General features: G+C 39.5%; 1 protein-coding gene across 1 annotated transcript in view; it reads right to left on the bottom strand.

The window, feature by feature from the left end:
• The window catches only part of LOC143856698 (U5 small nuclear ribonucleoprotein helicase), a 93,102-nt gene that overhangs the window by 23,385 nt on the left and 43,100 nt on the right, over positions 1-26,617 (bottom strand). Inside the window, exons 20-32 of the mRNA XM_077366969.1 lie at positions 25,661-25,873; positions 25,217-25,372; positions 24,897-25,121; positions 24,680-24,781; positions 24,481-24,561; positions 24,300-24,380; positions 18,224-18,427; positions 18,006-18,122; positions 17,765-17,887; positions 17,319-17,408; positions 17,112-17,237; positions 16,910-16,972; positions 3,721-3,809 (exon numbers count right to left, since the gene is read on the bottom strand). Of these exons, the coding sequence (XP_077223084.1) occupies positions 3,721-3,809; positions 16,910-16,972; positions 17,112-17,237; positions 17,319-17,408; positions 17,765-17,887; positions 18,006-18,122; positions 18,224-18,427; positions 24,300-24,380; positions 24,481-24,561; positions 24,680-24,781; positions 24,897-25,121; positions 25,217-25,372; positions 25,661-25,873 (1,670 nt within the window). The remainder of the gene's footprint in view (positions 1-3,720; positions 3,810-16,909; positions 16,973-17,111; positions 17,238-17,318; positions 17,409-17,764; positions 17,888-18,005; positions 18,123-18,223; positions 18,428-24,299; positions 24,381-24,480; positions 24,562-24,679; positions 24,782-24,896; positions 25,122-25,216; positions 25,373-25,660; positions 25,874-26,617) is intronic.

Here is a 26,617-nt window from a genome sequence, read left to right as displayed (position 1 = left end):
GAGCACAGAAAAGGACTGGCAGATTATGAAATGCTTTCTTACTTGAGTGTAATTTTATCCCAAATTACGATGGCAGAAATGTGCCATTGAAATGCTTTTAATCATGTTTACATAAAAAAGAAACACACGCGCCACTTTATTTTGAGAAAAATGAAGAGAGCGAGTTCCAATGTGCTTGCATAAGATCATGGCACACACTTGTTCACTAAATATGAAAAAAGAGGAATCTCTTTGAGAAATATGTGTTCTCGGGCACACACACGCCATGACGCGCACACACCACTTTATTTTGCGAATAGAATATAGGGCATGTCTGGAGTTTCAAATAGAGAAAATAGAGGGCCAAAATTGCTTCACGTGTTGGATCACCCTTGGCTTTGATACCATGAAAAATACAGCCAAAATCTTTTTAAGAAGAGAGAAGAGAAATGAAGAAAATCCCAAGGCATAAATACAAAAATGAGAGGATAGGAGAAGCCAAATCAACCCCCACGACTTGTCTCTGCTTGTAGTTATAACCACAACTTTAGCCAATCACAAGTACACCCCTCTTGTATATAGTACATTAGCACAAATGGTATATCCTATCTAATCATATACACAAAAGATTTTTTTTTTGAATGGTAGCAAAATTTTATTAAAGAGGAGGAAAGGCGAGCCAAAAAAAAAAAACCAAGTACAATATAGATTCCTAAATTAAGGAAGCAAAAAATCAAACCACTCCAAAGCTTGCCTACCTACTCCATCTCTAGCCAAACCATCTGCTACACCGTTAGCTAATCTCTTGACATGATTGAAAGTTATTGTGGAACCTTCAATTTTATCAAGGATTTCATCAAAGTAACGAGCAAACCACCATGGAGAAACAGTAGAGCCTCTTAGCCACCTAATGGTATTAAAAGAGCCTCCCTCCACAATCACTCGATTAAGAACTTCCTTTTCCAACCGCATAATTCCTTGATGAACCACTCTGACTTCTGCCTCCCTAGCATCAATCCATTGGGCTAAAAACACCCATAAAACAGCTCCCCATTGGTCCCTTAGGAATAGGGGTGCAACTCAGGCGGGTCGGGTTCGGGTTGGCCTCAACCCGAACCCGGCCCGACCCGACCAACCATTTACTCAACCCGAACCTGACCCAACCTGAGTTCCAACCCGACCCCACCCGAGGAACCCTTTTTGCCAACCCGAACCCGACCCAATCCGAGATTTTAAGCTTAAAAAATATAAAAAATATTAAATATGTCGGGTTGAACTCGGGTTGGGTTGTCCAAGCCCTCAAACTGACCCGAACTCAACCCGGGTTGAGAAAACTCGACCCGAACCCGAACCCAAACCCGACCCGAACTCAACCCAACCCGACCTTTTCCCGGGTTGAACTCGACGGGTTCGGGTTGAGCCCGCCCAAGTTGCTCCCCTACTTAGGACCACCCAGTACCACCTGGACCTGGATTTCCTATGCTAGATCCATCAAAGTTCAATTTCCATCTCATTTGAAGGGGGCTACCAAACTTGAACAATAGTACCTCTGTGTTCCTTGCTAAGACATATTACCCTTCATCCTTCCTAAAGGTCATATGCTGAGACAAAACGAAATAAAGGAAGGCTTCTCACCCAAGCTATAGTTAGCACAATAACTCGAATGAAAAGGAAATCGGGCGATTTGGTGACTCCATAAAAAACTCTAACATTCCTTTCCTTCCATAGGACCCATAAGGTAGCTAAGAGACATAAAGACCAAAGAACTTTCCCTTTTTTCTCCCAAGGGATCAACGACCAACTTCCAAACAACTCAGAGAGCTTAGAGGGAAATACCCAAGATATCCCAAACCTAGAAAGAAAGCGGAACAACGTGAAGGGACGAAATAACTTAAAGTGTTTCTTACGATTATGCCCAACAGCCCACTTGAGCAACTTCCCTAGCTACTCTGCAATGGATAAAAATGTGATCAATGGACTCCCGTGCCGCTAAACACAAAGCACAATGATCCACTATAATCATATTTCACTTTCTGAGGATGTCCTGTTTGAATCCTATCCCGGATAGCAGCCCAACTAAATATGAGAACCCTTGGAGGAGCTTGAATCTTCCACACTTTTGCTTCAATAAGGGAAACAGAGCCAGGTACCAATTGATTGTAAAACGATTTGACAGTAAATACCCCAGTGGAGTCCTAGATCCAAACCCGCTTGCCCTCGCCAGATCGACAGATAAAGTAACCTTCTAGCATCTCTAGCAATCTGGCCACCACAGGGAGTTCTCTATCAAAGAAATTTCTCCTAAAACCGGGTTTCCAGATAACCCTGTTTTAGTATTTCACCTTCTCTCAAAACAATCTTTCACCAAGGCCTCCTTATCATCAGCAACTAAAAACAGAGCTGGAAACAGATCCTTCAAAGGAGAGGGTGCACACCATGAAGTGTACCAGAAACCAATTATGTCCCCCAAGTATACTCTGAACCAGATTCCCTGGTTAAAGCTGTGTTTTAAGCGCATGATATCTCGCCAAACTGTAAGGGGCTTTTTACCATAAATGTCATTAGATTCCCAAAACCCAGGGAGAGCCCCATACTTACAATTACCTTAGCCCAAAGCTGTGATTGATCCTCCCTAAACCTCCATATCCACTTCCCTAGAAGAGAGTGATTAACTTCCTTAATTTTCCTGATACCCAAACCCCCGCTCTTTATGGGCTTGCAAACATCCTTGCATGCTACTAGGGGAATACCCTTCTTTCCACTAGGTCCTCCCCACAGGAATCTCCTTTGGATGGCTTCCATGCGATTGACAATGCTGATAGGGCATTTGAACAGCAATAAGTGGTAAATGGGGATGTTTGCCAAAACTGCCTTGATAATGGTTCCTAGAGATATTTTATGTATCTTGCTAACAAAGACATTTCCTTATTTCTTAAATACACCCAATAAATGTGTATATAAGTCTACAATGCTCCACAAAAATACTCAAAAAACATGTATAACTAAAATACATAAATCTTAGCGAGATTTAGCTTAGAAGATGGAATTAATAATGAATTTAAAATCAGATCTATAAGACCCTCATACTAAAAATTATAAGGGAAGATATGCAGCACTAAAAAGAAAAGTATAATAGTTAATTTAGAGTGGCATATGTTAGAAACATATTTTGACCAACATAAGTATTATGAAGTATCCCGTACAAGTATTGGTATCATATCATGTCCAACACAATATATTTAGCCACCACAGGTATCTGAGTATCAGTCTGTCATTGATGTGAGACCAACCGTGTATATGAAATATGACCTTGCGAGTTAGACTTCCTTTAAGAGATGGTCCCAACTCCCAACAAATGGAATTTCGTCATCGTAGGTGGCTTCAACATAGCAATACTCAGCGAAGAAAGAATGGTCCTTGGCGAAATAACTATGCAAGATGAACATAGATGTCATATATTTTAATGTATCTGTCTTAACTTTTGACTGGTTCTCATAAACAATGTGAAAACGGCGACTTCTAAGGAGATTTATTAGGTGCAAAGATGTATTCACTCATATCTTTCTTTTTTTTTTGAATGGCAGTGTTCACTCATATCTTGGACCCATCCAAAATCATTTAGGGCATTTGGGGAATATGCTGACACTATAAAGAATTACGCAGTTTTGACTAGATGAATTTCTTTTTGCATGGTAGAACTTCATGAGAAAAGTTCATAGGAACACTTGATGTATAACATACCGGGCATTTGCTAATGCTGTTGAAAGACCTACAAATCGTACTGCACGATCTGTTTGTGATGATATATATCTCATCCTGGAGACAATTACCTGTAAAAAAGGAGCTTCTGTTATGAAGGATTCTAAGCAAGATACAGGAAAGTAAAATTTAATCCCACCTGTCTATAATAATTGTGATTAACTGATAATGAAAGACAACATCTAGACCTAAGAAAATTCAATAGTGCCACAAAAGTAACAATGGCTAATACCAAAAGTAGAATCTGCCATGTTAGTATATAAGAATGTGATGCAGGACAGGTCCAATGGGCAATAGTGTGTATAAGAAGGTGATCAATGGAGGGAAAAGGGGTTTAATGAACTACAGGTTAGGTTTTGAAACAGTTCTTGAATATGTGACAGATCAAGGGCTGCTCTAAATAAGGAAACCCTAGGGTGGTTCTGGGTTTTATTCTATTTCTTCTTGCTTTAATTTTCATTACTTTCAAGTCCTAATCCCTGCATCCTTCGCCTAATCCAAGCACCAAATCTGTAAATTCTGTGCAGAACACCAGTACCTTTTCCCCCAAACCAAAACCTCCCCCGCCGACAGCCCTAACCCAATTTTCTTTATTGTGAACAGTCCTTGATCTGCTAAAGATTCAAGAACTGTTCTAATATCCCTACCTGCAACCTTTAAAAGTTTAAACCCTCTTTCCACCATCGAACACCCTCCTATACTCCAACTACCTCACCTTGTTAAAACCCGAGAACCAGTCCCCTTCCTTGGCCTGATACAGATTCAAGAACCCCTCTCAGATCTACCCTACCACGTTATTCCCACCCTATAACCTAAACAAGTCCACACCACTACACAACAGTCCCTCGACTCGACAGAAAACCCTTAAACTGACACTTTTCTTGAACTGCTATAGAGCCTGAATACAGTCCAAAACCGAGCCCTTAACTCCACAGAAAACCCTTAACTGACACCTTTCTTGAACTGCTACAAACCTGAAAAGAGTCCAAAACCCTATCGTCGAATCGAAGAAAACCTATTTTAAATTCGGATCATTCATGAGTGCATCTACCACCTGTAATGCCCGACCCCATTAAGGATCGGCATTGCCTATATTTGATAATTTATTTAGACAGTAGATCACTCGATCAACGATCTTGATCGAAAAGATCTCAATCTTCGGTAATCATCTGTACAATTTATGATTTAGAGCCTTTTGGACCGTTGGATCAACCACCGGATTTCCTCCAATCATCGATCGAGCTCAAGTGAATAACTAATCATACCACTTGAGCATCTAAATCCTTTGATCCGCAAGAGATTAAGGAAATTGGGGAAATCGATGGTTCATGTTATATTTTCGTCACTTTTCTTATAGCTTACTTTTGGGGCATCAAATCTTGTCCGTTTGACCTCATTTTGGTTCCGTTAAATGGGTATTTCGATTATCTATCCAACGTGCCCAAGATTTCGCGATTTGGACATGATTTGAGAAAGTTATGGGCCATTTCCTATTAGGGTATGGCCTTATGACGGGATTTGTCTTATTAGGCAAGTTTTGTGCTTTTCTTTTGTTCTAATGGCTCTTGTTTAACCTTTTGTAAAACTTAAAAGGGCTTATAACTTTAAAGATTTTATCCAGAATTTGTTTTTCATGAAAAGGAATTTAATTCGTGGAAAAATCTGTAATCAGATTTATGCCCAAGAAAGGAATTCACGTTTTCCACCCTAGAGAAAACATGCGCACAATTCCCAATACCTTGTGGGCCCACTTAGATTTAATTAAGATCTCAAAAGATCTCCTAACCCTATTAATAGTATTATACAGTGTACGATATGATTATAGATGGCAATAGCTAAATCAAATATAAGAAATAACAATGAAAGGAGGAAAAATAGGAGTTTAAATTTCAAAAGGGGAAGGGAATCACGATTTTTCCTTTGGGGAGAATCGTGCGCATCCTCTTTTGGTGGGACCAATTAGTTTTTAGTAAAATTTAATTAGTTTTTAGTAAAATTTAATCCCTAATTGACACAAGTTACACTTTATTACTTCAGGATCACTGCACCTATCTCCCTAGTGGAATCCATCTCTGTCTTTCACACTCGAACGGTACAAGGCAGGTGACAGCTAGACCTTGTTTTGTAATGGTTTCCAATATAATTTGTCATATGCAATGTAGTTCTACGTATACAATTTTGTCTTAATGATACCTGTGTAGCTTACTTTAAATGCTTACCTGAAATGAAATGAAAAATAAATTGTTTCTAACCCTTATGCGAAAGAATGCAGGAAAAGAAGGCAAAGGTAATGTACTTCAAAATCCCCATTTGCATATCATACATGGGGGAGAGTGAAGGGAAAATTAAGGGTGTGGTGGTATCATCCTGGGACCTAAGGTCCAAAGGCCAACGCGAGAAGCGTGTACAGCCTTTCATTGGCAAACCTTCCAAAGGGATAAAATCCACTAGGGAGATAGGTGCAGTGATGCACTAGGGAGATAGGTGCAGTGATCCAAAGGCAGATGGATTCCACTAGGGAGATAGGTGCAGCGATCCTGAAGTAATAAAGTGTAACTTGTGTCAAAAAAATTTTGTTTATGAAAAGGGTCATAAAAGAACACAACACAAGGTCTAGATCTTTGTCTCGATTTGGGAGCCCCCCCCCCCCCCCCCCCCCCCCAACCCACACACAACAACACAGTACCCTTGCTGTCCCGTTTTGGGGTACGAAAACTAAACACCAAAATAACGTGTCTACTGCCCTATTGGAGGGCAGCAACTCACGCTTATGAAATCATTTCTGCTGCCCCGTTTTTTGGCACAAAAACACACACATACAATCTGGATCAAGCTCCTAAAGCTCGTCAACTGTGATCCAGGAATCATCGATCTGTGGTCGTCCTTGCCATCGAACTAGGAACTTTCTGACTCCGTCAGTGTGAGTGGAGACAATCTTCTCATCCAATATGTCTTCTACTACCTCTTTTCTTTTGTCAAATCTGGGTAATGGTGAACTAGAAGAAGGTAGTACTGGGATGGGCGGTGATGAAACATATTTGGAATTTTCAACGGCAGAAAAGGGTTCATAGTATGGTGCAGGGTCTTCAACATTGAAAGTATTACTAATTCCCATGTCAGGTAGTAAATCTAAAACATAGGCATTAGCACTAATCTTTTTAATTATTTTAAAAGGTCTTGCGCCACGAGCATGTAGTTTGCAAACTACACGTTTACCATAACATTCAGGCCTAATTCTTACCATTACCATATCACCTTCTTTAAATTCTTGTAACCTTCGATGTACATCTGCACAAGATTTGTAAGATTCATTACTAATTATTATCTTTCTTCTTATCTCTGCATGTAAGTCTCGAATATGCTGCACAAAAGACTCGGCAGACTCGGAAACTCTAGAACTAGCACTAGCTACAGCAGGAATAAGGTCAACTGGTTTCGTAAGGGAATAGCCTGTGATCATCTGAAAAGGGGAAAGACCTGTACTACGGTTCACAGAACTATTATAGGAAAACTCTGCTTGAGGTAGAACTCTATCCCAACTAGAAAGGTTGTCACCAACAAGACACCTAAGGAGATTCCCTAGATTCCTATTAATGACCTTTGTCTGACCATCTGTTTGTGGGTGGTACGCACTAGAAAATTTCAACTCGGTTCCCATCATACCCCACAAGGTTCTCCAGAAGTGACTGGTGAACTTAACATCACGATCAGACACAATTGTCTTTAGGAGACCATGGTGTTTCACAACCTCAGAAAAGAATATCCGAGCAATGGCAGAAGCATCGGATGTCTTAGAACAAGGGATAAAATGAGTCATCTTTGAGAACCTATCTACCACTACAAATATCGAATCATGTCTTCTTTGAGTTCTCGGAAGGCCTAAAACAAAATCCATACTCACATCCTCCCATGGGGCATATGGTACTACTGGCAATGGAGTATAAAATCCCATGTTTTGTTTATGCATCTTGGCTGTCTGACAAGTTCGACAATGGCTAACAATCCTAGCAACATCTCTCTTTAATCCAGGCCAATAGAACCTATCTTCAACCAATGATATGGTCTTATCTTGACCAAAGTGTCCTGCAGTTCATCCAGCATGTAATTCCCATACCATAAAATCTCGTAAGGAGGTACGAGGCAGACACAACATAGTTCCCTTGAACAAATAACCATCCCGTATTAAATAATCAGAACGTAAATCGGAATGTCCATCGTTCAAGCTAGCATACACAACTCCAAAGTCTAGGCATTTGACATATTCATCTTTTATCTTGTCAAACCCAATGACTTCTACACTCATGGAATTCAATAAGTTCTTAACATGACTCCACGCTTGAAATTCACATGAGGCATTGATCTTCTGGAAGGCTAGAAGTCATGAGAAGTGTGACACGACTGAGGGGCATCTGCAGCTGTATTCTCAACACCTGGACGATGTTTGAGGACAAAAGTGTACTCTTGCAGATACTCTACCCATCTCGCATGTATTGATTTCAATTTCTTCTGCGAGTTAAGATATCTGAGTGCTTGATGGTCGGAGTATAACAGAAACTCTTGTGGTAGCAGATAGTGTCTCCAATGGCGCAAAGCCTAGACTATTGCATAAATTCTTTCTCGTAAATGGTATACTTTTGCCGAGCCTCATTAAGTTTTTCACTAAAATAGGCAACTGGGTGTCCCTCTTGACTTAGAACATCGCCAATTCTGACACCAGATGCGTCACATGCAACCTCAAATACCTTAGAAAAGTCTGGTAGACGCAATACTGGAGCCTCAGTCATGAGCTTCTTAACTTCTTGAAATGCTTTCGTGGCATTCTTGGTCCACTTGAACTCTCCTTTTTTTATGCAATCCGTCACGGGAGCTATAATGGAACTGAACCCTTTAACGAACCTCCGATAGAATGTTGCCAATCCATGGAAGCTTCGAACCTCATGAATATTAGTGGATTCTGGCCACTCAACAATAGCCCTAACCTTCTCAGGATCAACTTCCACACCCTCAACTGAGACAATAAACCCAAGAAATATAACTTGATTGCTGAAGAACGTGCATTTCTTCAGGTTTGCGTATAGTTTCTCTCTCTAGAGTGTCTCAAATACTTGTCGAAGATGAGACAAGTGGGCAGTTTTGGTTTTACTATAAATTAAGATAGCATCAAAGTAAACAACCAAAAACTTGCCAATGAATGGCCTAAGCACTTGTGTCATTATTCTCATGAATGTGCTTGGTGCATTTGTTAAGCCAAAAGGCATAACTAACCATTCATATAAACCATCCTTTGTCTTAAAGGCGGTCTTCCACTCGTCACCAACTCGAACTCTAATTTGGTGATACCCACTTTTAAGATCTATTTTTGAAAAGATGACAGAGCCAGCCATCATGTCAAGCATATCATCAAGTCTAGGAATTGGAAATCGATACTTGACAGTGATCTTATTTATGGCTCGACTATCGACGCACATGCGCCAACTTCCATCCTTTTTTTGCCTAAGCAATGCGGGTACCGCACATGGACTCATGATTTCTCGAATCAAGCATTTGCTCAAAAGTTCATCTACTTGCCTCTTTAACTCGGCATGTTCTTTGGGGTTCATGCGATAGTGGGGCAAGTTCGGCAAAGAGGATCCAGGAACTGGATCAATGGCATGCTGAATGTCTCGCATAGGAGGTAGTTCCTCAGGAAATAATTCCTCATATTCTTTCATTAACGGTTTCACCTCAGTAGGAATTTCAATAACGGCCTCATTCTGGAGGACAAAATCCTCTTTTGCCACTAGAGCGTAAATCTTTTCAAACTCTTTACACTCTCTTTCAAAATCCTTTTGATTAAGAATACCTAAGGGTTTCTTGGACTTGCTGGTGGAAACAACGTCCTTCTTTTCAGCCACCTTGAATGGTTGCAATGGGCATGGCTGTAAGGTAATTTTCTTCCCTTTATGCTCAAACGAATACGTGTTGGATTTCCCATAGTGCACAACATCTCTGTCATATAACCACGGTCGTCCTAGTAAAATGTGAGCAACATTCATCTCAACGACATCGCACCAAATTGTGTCGGTGTATGATAAAAATTGAAGAGGCACACGACATCTCTAGGTAACCGGAATGGTTGACTGATCAACCCAAGCAGCTTTATAGGGATTTGGATGTGGCTCGGGTTTAAGTCCCATTTGGCTAACTCCACTGGTAGAAACCACATTCATGCAACTTCCACTATCAATAATAACGCAGCAGTTCTTGCCTTGATATTTAGTGAAAGTGAAAAAAATGTTGTTCCTTCTCCCGTCTTCATCTACTTTCGATTGCGCGATCATACATCTCATCACGCTAATCTGGTTTGGATTTTCTTCCTCCTCTAATTCTTCATCCTCAGTAATATAGCCATCAACCACATACTTTTCCTCATCATTCTCGGCTTCATTGGCTTGATCATCATAGTCCTCTCCTTCATCTTGTTGGGGCTCTATAAATGCAACACGGTTCGGACAATCACGTGCATAATGTCCATAACCCTTACATTTAAAGCACTGCCCCTTCTTAGGACCTGTTCCAAAACTCCTTTACTCTTAAAGTCCTTTGGAGGTTGGTAGTTGTTGTTGGACATAGGATAATTGGGATTTGATTGTTGAGGTTTCTTGTAAGAAGCCTCCCCAGCTTGGTTGCTAAACTTTTTGGGGAAGAACATCTTTTGGTGCTTCTCAATTTCGCAGACCTCTTGAAAAGCTTGATCAACATCACCCAAAAGATGCGCTCTCATTTCCCTTCTGATTTCTGGTTTAAGTCCATCCAGGAATCTGGTGAGAGTTTGCTGGTGAGAGTTTGCTCAGGTTCTTCTCGGACTCCGCTACGTATTTTAGCCTCATCGAATTGATTCATGTATTCGCCAACAGATAAGTTGTTTTGTTTAAGCCTATGCATGTGGCTTATCAACTGTTGTTTATAGGTCATTGGCAAATACTTTTCTTTGAGCTTGGCCTTCATCTCATCCCATGTCCGGATGCTATCCTCACCTCTCCTAGTAAGTAGATGTTCAAAATCAATCCAATAGGTTCGAGCTGGACCTGTCAACTTTATTTTAGCAAACCTAACTCTTCGGGATTGGGACATGTTATACCAATCAAAATATTGTTCCATGGCCACTAGCCAATCAGAAAATACATGAGGGTTGTATTGTCCATCAAAGTCTGGAACATCAATTTTAACCTTCTTGGTAATGTCTCCAGCATAATCGATTCCATCAATCTCAGGATCATATTCTTGATCATCATCATAATCGTCGCCATGCTGTTGGCGATAGGGAGCCCTATATCCCTGATGACCCTCTCGGTATCTTCATCGGCCACCTCGAGCATTCCAGTTCCCAATCCTATAATGACCAAGTTGCCGGTCATTCTCGAAGTTGTCCCCTATACTATTCCGATCCTGGCCACCTTGATTTTGATTGACTGCAATTTCAGGATTAGGTGGTGGATTCCCCTTGCCTAAGATGATTATTCTTGACAGTTGGTTGTTCAGGATAAGTTTGCCTAAGGCCTTCTAACGCAGCAAGCCTTACTTGCACGGCTTGGATTTGAGTGCTAATGGCTTGTAATTCCTAACTGCGAGCTTCACGGTCCACTTTACTAAGCCGTATCTCTTCACGGTTGTCTCTAACAAGTTGGGCCAACTCCTCATTCGACATTAGACCATCGGATGTCATTGTGTGGTAATCCTTACCACTCCTTGTGGGCATGCAAAGGGGAACTAAACACAAATTTGGACTCTGACACCCTAAAAAGTTTCCTACGACTAACTCTAGGCTTTGATACCAAGTTGATGCAGGACAATACCTAGAATAAGGAAGATCCTACACTCCTAATGGGATTAAGACTTTAGGAAAATTTAGGGCTTACGCGGAAAATTAAAAGAGCACTAAACAACTAACCTATGGTCGAATTAACACGTGATTATTTTACGGGCAGCGGAAAACGGGGTCAAATTAGCTCAACTTAGGCCAAAAGGGCCTTTTTGGTAATTTGGACAGATTTGGAACTTGAAGGAAACTGCTGTCCAAATCTTAGGTTAATGTTTAGAAAGTAAAAGAAAGGTTAATTGAAGGTTTAGGCTTTGATTTGATGGTAGGTTTAGGCTATGGATATTTAAATAGGGTTTTCAGGCTTGAAAATGGTGCAAATTTCCAATAAGGCTCAAAAGGGATTTAAAGCTATAGTTCTTGGGTGTTTAGTATGAGGTTTAATCATAAAAACAATCCTTCAAAGTCTGAAAACGAGATCTTGAAAAACGAGAGAGATCTATGGATTTTGAGTTTTTGTATTTTAGGGTTCAAGAAAAAAGAAAATAAGAAAATTTGATTTACTAACCTTCTTTGTGCTGATTTGATTGAAGAAATAGAAGATAATAGAGGAGAGGAGATGAGAGAAGATGGTTCCAAACCACCAAGAGGAGAAGAGAAGAAGAACTCCAAGCCACAATAGCTCTCAGAAAAGAAAATCTTAATTCTATTCAATATTCCAAAATCCTTTACATTGTTTTCATAAGATGTATATATAAGAAAAGAAACCCTAGAAGATAACCTAAAATTAAGAACTGATCTCAACCATTCATCTAATCTAAAGCAAAGCTAAATAAAGATATAAACTTACCAAAAATAGTAATCCCGTAATTGACCTATACCCCTTCCTAAAAACACTCATAACTTGCTCAAATCACATCCAAATCATGTGATCTTGGGCTCATTAGATAGGTAATTGAAAAACCTTTCTAATAATACTAAAAACACACCAAACGGGTGAGATTTGATGCCTAAAAAGTAGGCTACAAATAAAATGACGAAAATAGAAAGTAAATAATTAAAAAAAAGGCAATGTCCGTGGCCCATGCTCATCATTCTTGTCCACGTCTGCGCTTGTAAACTTTGAATCCACGCCCGTTGTTGTTGTCCCCATCACTATACAACCAATTTGCTGCCCTGTTTTTTGGCATAAATATATACATAAAGGACTCTAACTGCTGCCCATTTTCTAAGGTATAATCACAACACGGACAGCACTATTGCTGTCCAGATTTGGGTGCTGAAATTAGTAAGGAACCAACTATGTGCTGTCCGGTTTTGGGCCGGCATACACAAGGAAAGCAACATACTAATGGCTTACGCATAGCGTTGATTATATATATATATATATATATATATAAGAGTTATTCTATCGAACCCCTAAGTGCTTAATACATATGTTTATTCCCTTGTTGGAAAAAGAGAAGATGGGACTTAGGATATATAAAAAGTCTTGATATATATATATATATATATATATATGAGGAAACTGTTGGTGAGCTTAAGCTCACCAAACTTATGGTGAGCTAGCTTGCCCAATCACATGGGGGCCCACTTTGTTAGGATGATCCAAAGCATTCATTTGAAAGTCCCTTACATAGATGGGGGTGTACCAAAAATCAGCTCCATAGGATCATCCTAACCCCTCCATTTGTGGAGGACAAAAATAAGTATGTATTTTATATATGAAAACTGTTATTTTATATGAGAAAACTACTGTTTTATATATGAAAAACTGCTGTGAAAAACTGTTGTTTATTTATATATGAAAACTGCCATTTAGTATATGAAAACTGCTACTTTATATACATGAAAACGACAGTTTTATCTATGAAAACTGTTGTTTTATATATATAAAAACTGCTATGAAAACTGTTGTTTTATATATATAAAGCTGCAGTTTTATATATGAAAACTGCTGTTTTTATACTTGAAAACTGCAATTTTAAACTTGAAAACTGCTATGAAAACTGTTGTTTATACACTTGAAAAATCTGCAGTTTTGTATATGAAAACTTCTGTTTTTATACTTGAAAAACAACAGTTTTAAACATAAAAAACTGCTAGAAATTGCATCATATCCACCTTTTTTGAAAAAGCAGAGAAGGTAAAGAGGGTACTTACTTGTATAGATGAAGATTTTCCGAAAAGACGCTCCATAAGGCCGAAAACAAGTGAAATACGAGGTTTCTTCTTCCCTTTCTTCCTCTTTTCGCTTCTTTTCTCTTCCCCCTTTTTTTCCACTCTCTCTCTCTCTCTCAATTCACGATTTGGATGTGAATGGGAGAAGTTCACGTAATTCCTTTTTCTTTTATTTCTTTCCTTATTTTCTATTAGTTAATAGATGACAGTCAAAAGACATAGTAAGTTGCCAAAACTTCAAAACTTCTTATTCCTATCCATAAAGTAAGTTTGCTATAAATTAGGGATTAAATTTTACTAAAAACTAATTGGTACCACCAAAAAAGGATGAGCACGATTCTCCCCAAAGGAAAAATTGTAATTCCCTTCCCCTTTTGAAATTTAAACTCCTATTTTTCCTCCTTTCATTGTTATCTGTTATATTTGATTTAGCTATTGCCATCTATAATCATATCATACACTTTATAATATTATTAATAAGGTGAGGAGATCTTTTGAGATCTTAATTAAATCTAAGTGGGCCCACAAGGTATTGGGAATTGTGCGCATGTTTTCTCTAGGGTGGAAAACGTGAATTCCTTTCCTATGCATAAATCTGATTACAATTACAGATTTTTCCACGAATTAAATTCCTTTTCATGAAAAACAAATTCTGGATAAAATCTTTAAAGTTATAAGTCCCTTTTAAGTTTTACAAAAGGTTAAACAAGAGCCATTAGATCAAAAGAAAAGCACAAAACTTGCCTAATAAGACAAATCATGTCATAAGGCCATACCCTAATAGTAAATAGCTCATAACTTTCTCAAATCATGTCCAAATCGCGAAATCTTAGGTACGTTGGATAGATAATCGAAATACCCATCTAACGGAACCAAAATTAGGTCAAACGGACAAGATTTGATGCCCAAAAAATAAGCTATAAGAAAAGTGATGAAAATATAACATGAGCCATCGATTTCCCCAATTTCCTTGATCTCTTGCGAATCAAAGGATTTAGATGCTCAAGTGGTATGATTAGTTATCCACTTGAGCTTGAACAATGATTGGAGAAAATCCGGTGGTTGATCCAACGGTCCAAAAGGCTCTAAATCATAAATTTGTACAGATGATTACCGAACATTGAGATCTTTTCGATCAAGATCGTTGATAGGGTGATCTACTGTCTAAATAAATTATCAAATATAGGCAATGCCGATCCTTAGTGGGGTTGGGCATTACATTCTACCCCCCTTAAAAAGAATTTCATCCCCGAAATTCCTCTCTCAATTCCATGATAAGAGTAATAACATCAAGGGTTACACAACTAATTTTGATATGATAATACCTAATAATGATTGTAAAACACAAACGGTAACACTAATTAACCAAGAGCTTACCTCCAAATAACACAGGAAATTTTTTCTGAATATCGGATTCTCGGTCCCAAGTAGCCTCCTCGACGCCATGGTGGCGCCAAAGTACTTTGACAAGGGGAATCGATTTGTTCCGCAAAACTCTTTCCTTGCGCTCCAGAATGCACACGGGTCCTTCCAAAAAGGACCAATCACCCTGAAGCTCCACCTCGTCCTCCTCTAGCACATGAGAAGGGTCGGGATGATATAGACGGAGCATAGATACATGAAATACGTTATGCATCCACTCAAGGTTTGGAGGTAATTCCAACTCATAAGCTCGAGATCCAACTCGCCTAGAGATGCGATAAGGCCCGATGTAACGAGGACTCAACTTACCCTTCCTGCCGAACCGCATAACCGCTTTGAAAGGCGAGATTTTAACAAACACCATATCTACCTCAGCGAACTCGAGCTCTCTACGTCGCTGATCGGCATAGCTCTTCTGCTTACTCTGAGCTGCCTTTAGCCTCTCTCTGATCAGAATTACTTTCTCAGAAGTTTCTTCCACCAATTTCGGCCCAAGCAACTGCCTTTCATCAACTTCAACCCAGCACAATGTTGATCTGCAAGCACGACCATAAAGAGCTTCGAAGGGAGCCATCTGGATACTTTGCTGATAACTATTGTTATAAGCAAATTCGACTAGGGGCAAGTGTCGTTCCCAGTCTCCCCCAAAGTCGAGAATACATGCTCTCAATAGGTCCTCCACAATCTAATTGACCCTCTTGGTCTGACCATCCGTCTGAGGATGATAGGCAGTACTAAAATTTAGCTTCGATCCCAAAGCCTCTTACAAACCATGTCAAAACCCAGAAGTGAACCCGGTGTCCTTGTATGATACTATAGAAGCAGGTACCCCATGCAATCTGATAATCTAAGCTACATACACCTCAGCCATTTTGTCCAAATTATGTCACGCCCCTGCCCCGCTGTGTAGATATTGTCCGGTTCTGGGTCATCTACCCTCCCCGGTTTTGTTTTCCAGCATCTCCAAGGGGCGGGTCCTGCCAGTGGGTTGGGCACGGTTAGTGCTGCTGGAAAACAAAACCGGGGAGGGTAGATGACCCAGAATCGGACAATATCTACACAGCGGGACAGGGGCGTGACACTACCCAACCCTACATCAACTATTATCTACAGTCCAACCCTAGCCTAATCAGACACCAAAACAGTCCTATTTTACAGCCCAAACACTCCCTGCATTCCCTCCTATTCCTTCCAACAGTCGAACTAATCTATTCCTTGATCCTTAAGAAACCTGTCAGCCTCTCTCTTGCACCATAACATCTAAACCTGCCCTTAAACCCCTAATCAGTCCAAACAGTCCTAAAATTTTCATATCTATCCAGATTTGTAAAACAGTCCAGATCTGTTAGACAGTCCAAGATCTGCCATAACAGTCCCTGACCCATCCTAGCATATCCAAACTTTCAAACTGTCTATAATTCCTTCCTGAATTGCTTCCTATTCCTTTACCCTAAAACCCATCCAATTAGACAAAACCCTTTATCCTATTACCCTTAATTTTAGCTGTAATAAAGTTAGCCTACCTAGTTGTCTTCTCTAGTTTGTCCTACATCAATTGTTATCAGAGTTTCAAGAACAAGTATTAGTTCTTCCTTCCACATTGGTCCTGCATTAAAATGCATTCTTCGTGCTATATCCATGCAAGCAGGAATAGAAAGCATGGATCTCTCTAATGGTAGCAACATTAGGAAGCATATATTTTATCCTAGAAAAAACTAACTGCAACATTAATAAAAATACAAAACTAAAGAGAGTGTCACACAGAAATACCTCAAGAATTGGTCCTCGATCAGCTCCAAGCAAGTGAATCTCATCCAAAATCACGAGCCCTACCTATGAATTAAATTGCATGCGTTAAAGATAACCCATTTAAGATACTGCCATCTAGTTGCATAGACATCAGAGGAAATAGGGATGGAGTGCATAACTAGTAAGAAACAACAGAGAAAAATAAACATTAAAAGAAAACTACCTTCATCACATAGCTTCGACTATGCCAATTACGACTGATACCATCCCACTTCTCAGGAGTGGAAATTATAATATCTGCTGACAACAGTGACATTAAATCTGGAGTAAAATCCCCAGTCATCTCAACCTGAAAGCAACATCATTTTTAGTCCTTTAAGATAAGTTCATATCATTTTTTCCATGGCACTAGATCAGAGCTAGACGCTACCATCTTCTTTCCAAGCTGAGAAACTAGCCGCTTTCTCCAGTCATTCATTCTTTCTCGTACAATGGCCTTCATAGGTGCAATGTAAATAACCTGCATGTACATGATCATTCAGCCAATCAACCATCGACCATTAAAAAAAATGATCATTCAACCATACAGTTGTGTCAATCTATTTTAACCAAGGATTTAAATATTGTTTTCGGTTTCAGTTTCGGACATAGCCGAAATACGAAAATTTGAGCCAAAAATCAGTAAAAAAAAACAAATTTCATTAAAACTTAAAAAACCACATTTTCCCGAAATTTAGGCCGAAATTACCCACGGCTGAAATTTGGGACTAGACAAAATTTTGGATTTTGGTGGTTTTGGTTTCGGTCCCAACCGAAATCTGAAATTTTGGCCGAAATCTAAAACCATGATTTTAACAAGGAAACGAGAAATTATACCTTCAAATCAGGCTGAGTCTTGAAGAGATGAAGCATTGCAAGTTCAGCTGATATAGTTTTTCCACTTCCGGTTGGAGCTCCTAAGAGAACACTGTTGTCTGTGTGATATAGCACGTGGAAAGTCTGCGAAGTCAAAACAGGCACTGAGTCTATCTTCAGCCATGGAAGGACAGTAAAGAACCAAAAGAGCAACATATCCAAAGGCCTTTCAAAGAAGCAATAGACTAAGAAAGATTCAGACCTGCGTTTGAATTGGGTTGAAATGTGAAAATTTGTACAGGTCTTCGTAGTCCTTATTGCCAAGTGAAGTCACAGGAAGAGGTTTCAAGTCAAGAAGTTCTGTGTGTGACATATGCATCTGAATAAACCACCAAATTATCATTTTATAAGGGTGTCCCAAAAAATGCAAACACAATCATCGAACAGAATTCTAGTAAGAGAACTTTTTTTTATCCTCACCTCAGGCAAGGTGAGATTTTGGAAAGAAATAATGTGAAAAGACTCTGCACTCAACCAAGAATCAGAAACAGCACGGATATAGTACTGGGGTGGATGTGGTTCAAATATCGGCACAGTAAAAGAAAGCTTCTGAGATTCTCCCCTTGCCATCCGCTTGTTCAGTGTAAACTGCTCTGAATGGTAGATGTGGTCATTTTCAGTATCCTGCTCCAAAAGGAAACATGATCTATCAATCTAAGGCCTCGGTTCAGATGTAGGCTGTAGCAAACTGTATGTGCACATGCACATGTATCTTTCTAAGAAAGTAATATATGTCACGAACATGGATTCAAGGTTTAAAATTTCGGTTTCGGTAACCGTATCGGACCCTACCAAAAACCAAAATTTCGGATCTCGCCTAAATTTTGGCCGAAATTTTGTAACACTTTTTTTTTTAATCAGTAATGTCTTTAAACCGAAATTACCGAAATTTGGTAAATGGCGAAAAATTGAATTCCGGAAATTTTCGGTTTCGGTCCCCACCGGTATCCGAAATTTCGAACTTCGGTCGAAATTTTAAACCATGCATGGATTTAAATTTCGGTTTCGGTATTGGACATAGCCAAAACCGAAATTCGGTAAAAAAAAAAAAGCAAATTTCATTGATGTACCGAAATTTTGGAAATTTCGGCTTCGGCCAAAATCTTGGAAACAAACTTACAGAATCACATTCAGCCCAAATTTGGTACTCTGGCTGAAATTTCGGGTTTTGTAACCATGGTTTTAAATTTCAGTTTTGGTATGTATTTCGGCCCTTGCCGAAACTGAAATTTTGGTCGAAATCAATAAATTTCGGCCGTTTCGGTCTCAGCCGAAATCCGAAATTCGGATTTCGGCAGAAATTTAAAACCATAGTCCCAACAGAAATCCAAAATTTCGGCCGAAATTTAAAACCATGGTCACAACGAAGACCATTCCCATATGATGGATTTTTTTCTCAAATGGATTGCCTATATCATCTTAAAACCATGGTCACGACGAAGACCATTCCCATATGATGGATTTTTTCTCAAATGGATTGCCTATATCATCCTCATGGATTGGTTATCCAACTAATATGAATAAGAAGCTCCGCAAAACAGAAACATCTCCATTTGAAACTATCGGCATGTTAACAGAAAAATGAGAGTCAATCAATTTAGAGTAGGTGAAACATCATTTATAGCTCCCTATTGTTGCCCCTATGGAACACATTACCATGAAATATGATGTGAGACCTCCAACCATTAAGAATAGAATATTCACAGTTCACATTTGACTGGTAAAGAAAGATAATGGAAGAACCAAAGATTCAGTTAAAGTATAATGCACGCAACTAAGAGGCTATGCATCCAAAACACACAGGTAGAGCATGCTGCAACCTTTCAAACTAAACCACCAGCCATCATGTGTGACTCAATGAATATGACCTACTCATAAGACAGATTGAGATATTAAGAACCTAAAAGATGTCCGCAGATTTCAAGAAAAATTTGATGGCAGTTAAAAGGGAAATCCGGGATGATCTGGGATAATTGTAGTGTCTCAGGGAACTGTAGAGTTGATATCAAGTTGGCATTTGTGTGTCCCCTTAGGATCAGCAACGGTCGAAAGCAGAGACTGAGCCCTTTTGGAAGGATTTTAGAATTTCTGTGAAAACCTTAGAGGAAGATTAGTAGTCAAAGAAAACTTAATCTCTCGCATGGTTTTAAATTTCTACGGAAACCAGATCGAAACGACGAAAATGTTTCCTTTTCCATCCCCACCAAAACAGCACTGAAATAGAAAGGCATACTGAAACCAAAGGCGTAAGTGCATTAGCTTAGTCTCGCACGCACGCGCATATATATACATATATTATCCATGCGTATATTAATGCATATGTTTGTACATGTCATTAATTCAATATCATAATACGAACTTCACACATACTTATCATCTATTTCTCATCCAAACCCATGAATATTGAATAATAATCTTAAAAATTAAAAAGACACAAGATCATATCAATTCTCAAAGTCTTAATCATCAAATGAAAATATCAATCATAAAAGACTAAGTCTTCGGTGTTGTCCTCATTATAGTCTTCTCCAACCTCGATATAAGTAATGCCCTCAAGAACATGCATTGTGCTTGACTGGTTCAATTCGTTCGAACTCCTACTCCTCTGTCTTCTTCCTTCTAATGAGAGGGATTTCGAAGACTTCTTGTAATGTTGAAAGGAGATTGGGCATTCAAAAGAAGGTCATATTTTCTTTTATACAAAATGTTTTTTTTTTTTTTTGAAAGATGACGTTTTTTATTAATATTAAAGTAGCATTCGGGACCAGGAGTCCCATCCTGTGTTACAAGAAATCAGAAAGCACAGGCACGGGCAAACCCGAAAGCAGAAAGAAACTACATCAAACCAAAGCAAAATATAGTAACCTGCCACTCCTGCCTTTCTTCATTCTATTAGCACGCTTTCTTTACAAATTCAAAAGGATTTTCTATACACCTTCAAATGTCCCCTTCAAATTAGGCAATTACAATTACAAGTCTTTTCCTTCCTTCCTACCTACCACTGACATCCTAACTTTGATAGCTCAAAGTGCAACCTCCTGTCTCGTAAAACCTCTCCTTAACGCATACCCTCATAAGACAGATAATCATAACAGGAGTTCAGATTCTGAAGCGCTTGAGTAAACACCATACCCCAAGAAATACAGAAGCAGGGTGAGAGAATCCAGATTGATGCTGGTTTAAGCGAAAGACAAAGCCTTTCAAGCAAAAACCTTTGAAGTTGCAGTTCCTCTGGATATAGGTCGAATACATTCTCTTTTGCCATGTGACCATAACACTCGTCTCTCTATAGTCAAAACTATAACCATTCTCCCCAATTCACACCCAAAATTACACATCTAACGAAACTACTATATAGCTTAGAAGAAACCTTCTCGACTCAAGTGTCCCAATGCCAAGAGGCTATCTCCCCTAATCATAGCTTAGAAGAAACCTTCTCGACTCAAGTGTCCCAATGCCAAGAGTCTACCTCCCCTAATCATCCAAATATCTAATTCCTGAGCTCGCACCTACTGGCTAATGTAACGAGGGAACTTGCTGCTTATCAAGAAGCCTCCTCCCCAGCCTTAATTTCAGCCTCTTTTCTCTTTCCTTTTTTCTTCCAAATCTCTTGCCGACATAGCCCGGAACATTTCTTTAGTCACCCCTAAATCCTCCTCATATCCAATCCCAAAGATGTCCCCCACCGATAACAAATCATGAGACTCTTCCAAGAATGACCCTCAATCATTAGTATCTCCTGAGTTATCTAATATCATTACACCCTTACTTTTAGTGTCCACGCTAGGCCCTAAACACTCCCCAATTAGATGACTTACTTCCAACCCTAAAGAGTCCCTGGAAACAATGGGCTCTTCAACCGTGCCAGCCTGCATTTTCTCCAGATCCCTAATTACAGACCTCTTCTCCTCCTCCCAACGACCTCTACGGGATCGCCTTTCCTTCTCTAACATTTTACTAAAGATGGAGAGTTCAAGTAGGGGTTATATGCAGTTCCTTGTCATTTGTCGTCTCGGATGAACTATGGAGGTTGCCCTTACTACTACTAGACTCATTTATCAGTTGGACCCAGCGCTTTTTTAGCGGGCTCAAAGAGACCTCACATGGAGTGGGTGATTCCTTCCTCGCTAACTTCTCGTTGTAACTGAGGTTTTTCAGGAGGTCTAGATCTCCAGCTTCAAATGTAAATTCCTGGACATTTCATGTCTTGCTATACCGGTTCCCTTTCTTCCCTGGCATAGCTGGATCGAGAAAGTTATCGAAGTCTCGAAGAAGATGTTGTGATTCAGGTATAAGTTTTCTCTTCTTGTGGTCCTCTTTTCTAAAAATGCCTCTTGAGTCTTTTTTTAAAGACAGAAAGGCTACCTCGAGTAGCTAGCAACTGTGCCTCTGAGTTAGTACCTTTACGTGGTATCTTACTTTTCCCAATACGTATATGCTTCTGCTTAGAATTTTTACTCTCCTATAAATCTATTTTTTATTTCTAAGGCTTTTTTCTCTTTTGCAGACTTCAGCGTACAACTGTCAGCAAGATCTTTTCGAAGGGCCTTACCTTTCTCGCCAGGTGCTGCTACATTTAATGATTTCAGCATCGCCCTTTCTCCAGGCTGGCCCCACTTCCCACTCACAGCAACGGTTCTACTCTCTGACAATCTAGGCGAAAAGATGTCTGCTGGAGCAAGCGAAGATCTGGATAATTCAAAATTCAAAGAGGGTCCCACCAACGGCTCCCTGCCACTGTCACTACCCTCGGGATTAGTATCTGCCACCTTTTCTGGTGGGATCGCCGGCGATTCCTTGCCGGAGACCTACATGCCGGGGCCCTCAAAAGAAGCTGATAGATCTTTACTGCTTGATTCCCCCACTGCCGACATCACCAGGCTATTAATATTTAATACTATCCTTGGAAATTACCTTAACTCCTACTGGGTAATTGTTAGACTCTATTCTTAGGTTAATAAAGGAGGGGATGGTTTTCCAAAGGGGTGTCATGATCAGAGCCAAAGCAAAATCCATGCAATGGTCATGGTTGCCAAAAAGGTGGGTCTAGATCACCTGGCCCAGGTATTGACCAAGGATCTCCAAAGTCGACGTGGCCCAAGCGTGGAGGGGGATATCATAAAATCTAATTCTTATGGTTCTAGCACCCGTATTATATGCTGGAACCAAGGCTGAAGAGAAGAGAGTATCCCCCCAGGGCGTCACCTCCACGCATGAGAATAGAAGTGGCCTGGGACTCCGAATCAAAGCAAAACAGGATGTCCACTAAATTGATGGAATAAGGTTTTTGCAGGTCGGGGAGACCCCAAACACTTCTAGCCCAAACATCTTCCAGCAACCAGGATCCAGACTTCAAGCTCCCAATGAGGCAACTCTTAAGATTCTTTTTCCTTTCCTCCACCAGACTAATTGGGATATTCATAGTCGGGAGGTCGTCATGAACAGAGACCTGAGGAGGACCATCTTTAGGTCTCCAAACCATGGATGGAGCCAGCTTATTCTTAGGCCCTGAACATTTCCAACAGACATTACACGAGCCAAAGTTCTTATAACGGCACTTCGCACACATCTAATCGTTGCCATTCGATGGCACACATTGGTTAAACTCAGAAGCTCTGCGGTCGGGGGCTCTTCTGGCCCCAAAATCCAATCTTCTCACTCTAGTGTCCCTATCCTCAATGCTTCCCAGAGATCCAAAGTCAGATCTTGGGGTGAGCCCAATGGGGTCTGATCAGATTGTCTCCTTGCCCAAACAAGCTCAAAGATTGCCGGCAACAAATATTAAAGATCCCCAGGGATTCAAATACTTCCAAAGCATGATAACCATACTCAACAAAGTCTAGAAAATGCCCCGCTAGACGGTCAAGATTAAGACCGCAAGGGCAGGTAAGACAGTCCGACGGGAACCCAGAGACAGGGGCCACCAGAGGGAGAATCTGGCGGCTTCTGAAAACATCTTGAATGGTCATCCCCCTTCCTTACAATCTTTATGAACTTTCTCTTATACAAAACTTAATTCGGGTAAATCGCAAGAATCATATAAATCGTACGATTTACGATCGAATCGTAAGATTCAATCGAAAATTGTAAGATTCATATAAATTAATATTCAATCATGATACTCAAGATTCGATCGTAAATCGTAAGATTCATATAAATTAATATTCAATCATGATACTCAAATCGTTATGCATAAGATTTGATTTGAATCGTAAAATCGAATCGCAAATTGTAAGATTTTCAAAACAATGCTTTGCACAATAGTGGAAATTACATATTTGCTGAAGGTGTTAACAAAGATTAAGCACCATTACAATTTCCAATCATAGTGTTTTAAGGGTAAAGATGATATCCAAAGAAAGTCAGCTCTTGTAGAACACTGCATATATTCAGGATACACTGAACAGCAAAAGATAAAATCCAGGGATTTTCTTATGTGATGCTAGCATTTGATAGCAAAAATAACATTATTGAAATAAGGATAAAAAGTTAACACCTCAACTAGAATCCACCAACGCTCAGCTGCACCATGATAACGATCCTTCCAAGTGAAATCCGGTGTTATGAGCAAATCCACCTGGAAATATGAGGCAAATATCTAACACTAAGGATTTCATGCTACAGTCTCAGATATCTCAAAAGCTTAGAGAAACAACTCTCAAGAACAATAAGGTTACCTTGAGAACAGTTCTTGTGATTGGACTTACATTAGCAGACAACTGGATCCACGGAAAATATCCTAGGTATTGTTTGATCAACTTCAACACAAATGTAAGTGGGAAATATCATGCATCTAACCCATTAAAACCCAAAAAAAAAAAATATACACACACACACACACACATTCAGAACACCATATTACAAATAGAAATGCACCTTCCCTGCAGGATAATAACGAATCAGGGCACCAATGTCTTTCTCCTCCATCTCGATAAGCCGGTCTAAGTCAACTCCTTTATCTTCAAGCTTCCTCAGTATCTAAAACAAATCAATATCATATAAGATTTAGCAATAACAAATTAAAATAGTCAATGCTATTAAAAAACAAATTAGAATAATCAAAAGTGGAAGAAAATAAAGATGCAAGACAAACGTCTAATGAAAGATCTTTGTCAAACTGTCTGAGAGGATGCTGATGAGGCCAGATTTGGCGATCTACAGCCTTACAATATTCCAACATGAAAGAAGTCATTTCACACCACCCTCTGCGCAGACAAATTTCAAATAAAGCACGCATGATGCGGGCCAGGCTTGCACTGATGTATGATGCATCAGATATTAAAGAAAAGCTTTCTATTGTTCCCCGAGAAATGTAAAGCTGCAGAATGCAAAATAACACTTCCTTTACACAAATGCAAATAAAAAATGCCAACAGAGCGATGATATTAATTTTCAAGGTTAGTAAGCATCTACCTGAATGAGGATAGAAATTTTCCCATGTTTATTAGTAGGACCACCCTTGACTTCTACTGGGCACGATGTACGAGCCAAGGTTTCTAGCTCATTCTGCTCCTCTTCTCTAACAGCAATATTTTCAAATTCAGAAGAATGGGCGACCATATTAATCAGCTGTAGCAAATAACAGAACAAAAAAAAACCATTATGGATGTAAGCTACATCATGGATTTAAATTTTGGTTTCGGTTTCGAAACCAAAATTTCAGCCGAAATCCCGAAATCCGGTTAAAAAGTATTAATTAATTATTTCATTGAAAAAAAAATCAATTTGTCGAAATTTCGGTTTTGGCCCCAACCGAAATCCAAAATTTCAGATTTCAGCTGAAATTTAAAACCATGGATGTAAGAAACTGAATATGAAATAGCAAAACAGAGCAAGTACAAAAAGACTAGAAAGTACCTCACTTTCATTCATGTGTCGCTTAAGCATTTCATTGTAAGTTTCAACACTGGAGTATTGAATATAATAATGACTAGCAATACGACCAAGCTCTGTACAGTAAAAATTGCCACTTTTTTCATCAAAACGCATCATTTTTGCTTTGTCGAGGGCACGTGCCGCATCTATTATGAGAGATCTCTGTTTGGAAATCAGTGAAGGATCACCAATGACCTGACAACAAGACAAAAAAATAAATGTTGAAATACAGATGTCAACAGAAACTACACTGCCTGGTTCATTTAAAACTGTTGAAAACAAGATCAGAAAGTCAGTCTCGAGAGAATCAAATGGAATGACAATTCCATGTTACAAGATCACTAGGAACATTACTGGATATTCCAGAAACATGAACTTTAATCAAGACTAGAAAAAGAATAAATGTATTTACGACAAGATCTTGAAAGGGAGTTGGACAAAAGAAATTGAAACTTCAATCGCCATGTTGGAAGGAAAATATGGCAGAATTGGTGGTCGAGGAGGCTAATCTGGCTCACAAGACTTCCAGGGTGGGAGAGGTATTTTGTTAAGAGGAAGTGGGGGTACTGAGGGTTACAAACATTTGTCTCCAATGAAGTGCTGAGTTTAGATATGGTTATGTTTGTCATTATTTACTATTAGTGGAGTGGGGAAGGAAAAATGGATGTTCAAAGGGGAAGTCGGGTGTTTTGTTGTTTAGTTTGTGGAATCCATAAAGTTGGGTTTAGTTCATTTGGTTGGTGTTAAGGTGGTGTTTTAGAATGGTGGATTGGAGAGATAGCAGGAGTAATTGTCCCATATGATGTCAGATTCCAGGTGCGCCGAGGAAAGTATTAGATCCTCAATAACCTGAGAGACCATGGCCTTTCGCTTGTCGAGGCAATGCCGCCTGGAAGTGCTTCTACTCTGCTATTAGGAAAGGAATGTGGTGGTGTTGCT

This window comes from Tasmannia lanceolata, unplaced genomic scaffold (genome assembly GCF_043159265.1).
Source record: "Tasmannia lanceolata isolate RefF3 unplaced genomic scaffold, GAP_Taslan_0.1 ptg000003l, whole genome shotgun sequence".
Taxonomy (NCBI): domain Eukaryota; kingdom Viridiplantae; phylum Streptophyta; class Magnoliopsida; order Canellales; family Winteraceae; genus Tasmannia; species Tasmannia lanceolata.
Note: the sequence above shows the minus strand (reverse complement) of the source record. Positions and strands in the feature narration are given on the sequence as shown.